We start from the raw sequence: 6,000 nt of genomic DNA on the forward strand, positions 1-6,000 counted from the left end.
TTAGCCGGGCGTGATGGCGGGCGCCTGTAGTCCCAGCTACTTGGGAGGCTGAGGCCAGGAGGCGGAGCTTGCAGTGAGCGGAGATCGCACCTCTGCCCTCCAACCTGGGTAACAGAGCAAGACTCCATCTCAAAAAAAAAAAAAAGGTACCCATTAAAATTTATTTTTCTTCTAAGGTAGTTACCTCTTTTCTTGGATTCCACTTAAACTTATGATAAATCTTTTGGCATTGTTTAAAACTGAATAATTTCTGTTGCTGTATTTTCAAGTTCATGAATCTTCCCTTCATCTCCAGTCTACTATTAAGTGACACTTAAAAAATTCCATTATTGCATTTTTGAGTTCTCGAATTTATTTGGTTCTTATAATTCCTCATTCTCTGCTGAGATTTATCTGCCCATTTATGATTACCATATTGTCTTTTACGTACATTTATAGTACCTGCTTTAAAATCTGTTTCTGCTAATTCTAATGTCTGAATAATCTCAGGCACTGGTCTGCATTGATTGCCCTTTGTCTTGACTGTTTGTAATAATTTTGAATTTTTTTCCTGGACACTGTAAATGATACATTGTAGAGACATTATTCTAGATTTTTCCTCACCCAAACGGAAACTTGGTGGCCATTAAATAACACCCTCTCCTACCTCCTCCCAGCCCTTAGTATTCTCCATTCTTTTATGAATTTGCCTATTCTAGATATTTCATGTAAGTGGAATCATACAATGTCTTTTTATGTTTGGCTTCTTAGCATAATGTTTTCAAGGTTTACCCATGCTGTATGGATCAGAACTTCATTCTAAGAGTGATAAATATTCTACTGTATATCTATACCACATTTTGTTTATCTACTTGCTGGTGGACATCTAGGTTATTTTCTGAATGTCATCTATTTGTGAATATTGCTGCTGTGAACATGGGTATACAAGTATGTGTTTTTGAGTTCCTGCTCTCAGTTATTTTGGTATATACCTATGAGTGCATTTGCTGGATCATATGGTAATTCTGTGTTTAACTTTCTGAGGAACTGCCAATCTTTTCTGCAGTGGCTATGCCATTTTATATTCTCATTATCAATGTATGAGGATTCCAGTTTATTCACAGCCTTGCCAACAACTGTTATTTTTCTGGGGTTTAAAAAATTATAGCAGACATCTTGGTGTGAAGTGGCATCTCATTGTGGTTTTGATTTACACTTTTCTAATGACAAATGATTTTGAGCATCTTTTCATGTACTTGGCCATCTATATCTTCTTTGGAGAAATGTCTATTCATACGCTTTACCCATTTTTACATTGAGCTATTTGTCTTTTAGTTGTGATTCTTTATATATTCTAGATAATAAACCCTTTTCAGATATGATTTGCAATTTTTTTCTCATTCTGTAGTTTGTCTTTTCACTCAAGTGTCCTTTGATGCACCAAAGTATTTAATTTTGATACTATCCAATTTATCTATTGTTGTTGTTGCTTGTGCTTTTTGGTGTCATATCTAAGAACCTATTGCCAAGTCAAAGGTCATAAGGATTTACCTATATGTCTTCTTCTAGGATTCTCATGATTTTAACTCTTGCGTTTAGGTCTTTGATTCACTTTGAGTTAATTTTTGTGTATGGTAGAAGATGGGGGTCCAACTTCACTCTTTTGCATGTGGAAATTTAGTTTTCCCAGAACCAGTTGTTGACCAGACTATTCTTTCCTCCATTGAATGGATTTGCCATCTTTGTCAAAAACCAGTTGGCTATACATGTAAGGATTTAATTCTGGACTCTCCATTCTATTGGTGTTACATATCTGTTCTAATGCCAGTACCACACTGTTTTGTTTAATGTAACTTTCTAGTTAAGTTTTGAAATTGGGAGTTGTGAGTCCTCTAATTTTGTTCTTGTTCAAGATTGTTTTTGCTATTTAGAGTTCCTTACTTTATCAACTTTTCCATTTTTGCAAATGAATACTTTCTTAAAGCCTGCTTTTTAGATTTTATTTTTTGGAGATTCATCCATGTTGATACATAGACTTATAGCTTATTTGTTGTGACTTTATTAATCATCTGAGTAAATTTCAGTGTATTTGACCTTTCTCCTATTGAAGTACAATTGTTTCCATTTTTTTATTTTGTTTTGCTTTTAACAATGAACATTCTTGTGCATGATACTTGTTCACGTGTTTGGAGACATTTTAGATTATCAAGACTGGGAGGGGGCGTTACTGCCATCTGGTGGTCAGAGACAAGAGATGCTACTAAACATCCTACTATGCAGACTCCCACCGACCCATCCCCACCCCTACCCCCCAACACACACAAAATAGTGCCAAGGTTGAAAAATCCTGCTTGCTCTGAAGCATATAGAAGTGGAATTGATAAAACTTGAGGTGTTTTTGTCTTAATAAGTGGATTTCTGTAAATCATGGAAAAATATTTTCTCCATAGGTTTGGAATGTTTGGAATTAAAGTTGCTCTGTCTATGCTGCCGTTCCAGCAATTACAAGCAATTTAGATACCTCAAGCCAGATTAGGTAGCAGCATTATCCAGAGTTAGCCAGTTCATTCACTTTAACTTCATGAACTAAAATACACTGGTACTTTGTCTAATTAAAAGATTAATTTTAGAGTGAGTCTGTTTCAAAACAGTGGCACTTGTGCAGATGGGGATAGTTGGAATATTAGGCTGAATGTACTTAGTTTTTCTTGACACAGATGGTTGTTAAATATTGAAGGCTTAAAGGTTTAAGAAGTTTCTCTCTAGTATGTTTTGAATTAAGGAGTGTTGAGTGGCGGTAGGTGGTGGCTCCACGCCTGTAATGCTAGGGGAGGCAGAAGGCAGGCGGATCACAAGGTCAGGAGATCAGACCATCCCTGGCTGACTACGGTGAAACCCGTCTCTACTAAAAAGTACAAAAACCAGCCCGGTGAGGTGGGCGAGGCGCCCTGTAGTCCCAGCTGTCGGGAGGCTGAGGCGGGAGAATGCGTAAACCCAGGAGGGGGAGCTTATGAGAGCAGTGAGCATGCACTGCACTTTCAACCCTGGGCGACAGAGCAAAGACTCCGTCTCAAAAAAATAAATAAATAAATAAATAAAAAATAAAGTGGTAATTGAAGACATAGGAATGAATTTAGACTCACTTGAAGATGTATTACATGTCACAGTAGAATACTGTGCTGACATAAATAGGATGACATGTGGCACAGGCTGTCTAAAGCAAATTGACACAGGAACAGAAAAATAAAATTTTAAGTGGGAGCTAAACATTGAGCACACATGGATGTAAATAGGGAACAATTGACAGCATGGACTACTGGAGGGAGGTATGGGTTGAAAAACTACCTGTTGGGTACTGGGCTTACTCTCTGGGTGACAGGATCTGTCCCCAAAACTTCAGCATCACGCAATTATTCCCATGTAAGAAACCTGCACGTGTACCCCTTGTATCTAGGGGGTACATGTGCAGGTTTAAAATAAAAGTTGGGGGGAAAAAGACCCATGGTTCCTGTTTGAGAATCTATTGAAAGCTATGGCCCCAGAAATGATGTCCATACTTGTGTAAATACAATTTTGCATATGGTTTGAGGTGGTTTATGCATGCGCCTGAAGCCCATCCGTGGACTCACCACTCTTTACTTATGTCCAGGTTAAACATTTTGCTAAAAGTTGATTAAAACGTTTAAAGTGCTAAAAATAGATATATATGAAATTATCAATGAATTGTATCTTCACAACTATATTTCTATTTTCCTAACCAAATGCTTCTACATTTAGTGATGAGGAAAAATAGGTGACTAAGAATTAGACTTCAGGTCCTCTAATGTTAAATATTATTTAAACTTTACATCTATAACATTCATTCCTTGTCTTTTTAGGTGTATGCAACAGTGTTATCGCAACAAGCTAACGAAAACAGACAAAATTCAACTGGAAAAGCATGTTTTGGCACCTTCCTCCCAGAAGAAAAACTTAATGACTTTCGTGATGAACAGATTGGACAGTTGCAGGAGCTGATGCAAGAAGCCACAAAACCCAATAGGCAATTTAGTATTTCTGAGTCTACAAAACCAAAATTTTAGTTCATATGACAAAACTTAACAAGATATGCAAAAATTGAGAACCCTTACTTTAACTGTCATTGGTTTTTGAAATGTATTATTTAAGCTTTGAAAATGCCTGTTATTAATGAAATATTCTCTTATTTTGGATATTATGAATGCAACAATAGATGAATCAAGATCACTAGTGACAATTGAAAAAATTATTGGAATAATAGCACTTGCTGTATGAAATTCGATTTTGGAACTAAACGGGAAATAATGGATCTAAAATGGACAAATTTCTGAAAACATTTTAAAATGCTATTCTCATCCAACCATATTAGCCTTCTGTCTTTTCTTTAGCTTCATCAAGTAAGTATGTTGTGATAATGATAGATACAGAATTCCAACAAGGTTATTTTTTTAAATACATTGTCATTTTGAACATTTCTCATCACTTCTACTTTAATAATACATACATGATTTTTCTTCTGAATGTCTCTTCTCCCTGCATCACTGTTCATTCACAGTGAAAGGTTAGGGAGAAGCTTTAAAATTCACTGTTTTACTATCATTTGTATAATAGACTATACAAAGTCTAATACATTTCCTCCAGTGTTTGTTTGTTAATAACAACCCCTGAAATAATGTGTAGCTACCTTGAGACTCTGATTTATCAGCTAATAGTTGAGGACATTACAAATCAACTTAACTATAAGAAACTTCCCTAAGATCTTACATTTAAAAAATGGTAACCCCATTTACAACATGAAATGTGTATTTTAAAAAATATTATGCCAAATGACTTATATCTTTAGTTATTGAAACCTGATTCCCAGTGTGATACTATTAGGTGGTAGAGTCCTTATGAATGGGATTGTTGGCCTATAAAACAAAGCCCCAGAGAGATCTCTTGCCCCTTCTACCATATGAGGATACAGTGAGAAGATGTTAAAGCAAACATGGCCCCTCATCAGACACTGAATCTGCTGGTGCCCTGATCTTGTACTTTGCGGTCTCCAAAACATGAGAAACAGATTTCTATCTATAAGCCACCCAGTTTATGGTAATTTGTTATAGCAGCCCAAGGAGACTAAGACTGTTATGGAGGCTTACTCCAAGATTCTGAAATGGTCATTTTTTAAGATGCACTTGCAATTTATGTCATCTCTTTAGAAACTGATACTTGTTTTATCTGGTTTGGTGTCTCATGTGTTCTCTCCTTGTATATAGCTGCTTTTTTTTGAGTCAGTCTGATCTGTTGGTCTTTCTCATTGAGAAAGATAATCAATTATTCTACTGTCTGTGTTATAACAGGCTTCAGGGATAAGACAAAGCTCCTGCCCTCAAGAAGGTTAAAATCTAGTTGTGCATTCAGGAGCTCTCTTTCATAATGAACAAATACATCTGCAAACTCTTTACAGCATTATCCTTTTCATCTTGCCTAATAGAAACCTAATAATTATGAAGACACTGCTTCACTGTAGTCTTGTAAAGTGGGCCACAACTCCCACTTTACAAGAGACCCATCCTATTGTCCCTTTCAACCCATCACTCTGCCACCCTCGCTTAAGAACTCTTCCCTCTGTGGCTTTCTTTTAGGGTATACTTCCCTTCTGTTCATTGGCACTTGACTTACCTCAAATCTTGCCATTATTTTGGTGACTTAGTATTTATGTCGTTTACTTATCCAGTAGACTGAGAGTTATCTGGCATTATTCACTTTCACTCATTCAACCACTCACTCATGCCATGGCTACACTTAAACCTTCACTCTGTTCAGAACTGTTCTGCATCTGAAATTATGAATTTAAATATCCTGTGCTTTTGCCACTGTCTGTTAACAATATAATCAGTTTCTTACTCCCACCACACAATTCATTCCACAGATACTTATTAAAAGCCTGCATTTTCCAGATGTCATTCTAGGGACTAGGGATACAGCACTTATCAAAGACAAAAAGTCTACTACCACCAT

The 6,000-nt window shown here is 36.4% G+C and overlaps 1 protein-coding gene across 1 annotated transcript in view; it reads left to right on the forward strand.

Moving 5' to 3' along the window:
• SDHAF3 (succinate dehydrogenase complex assembly factor 3) overlaps nt 1-4,620 on the forward strand; it is a 72,062-nt gene extending 67,442 nt beyond the window's left edge. Inside the window, exon 2 of the mRNA XM_003896291.4 lies at nt 3,858-4,620. Coding sequence (XP_003896340.1) covers nt 3,858-4,061 — 204 coding nt within the window. The 3' untranslated portion in view covers nt 4,062-4,620. The remainder of the gene's footprint in view (nt 1-3,857) is intronic.
• The last annotated feature ends 1,380 nt before the right edge of the window (nt 4,621-6,000 follow it).

This window comes from Papio anubis, chromosome 4, assembly GCF_008728515.1.
Source record: "Papio anubis isolate 15944 chromosome 4, Panubis1.0, whole genome shotgun sequence".
Lineage (NCBI taxonomy): Eukaryota > Metazoa > Chordata > Mammalia > Primates > Cercopithecidae > Papio > Papio anubis.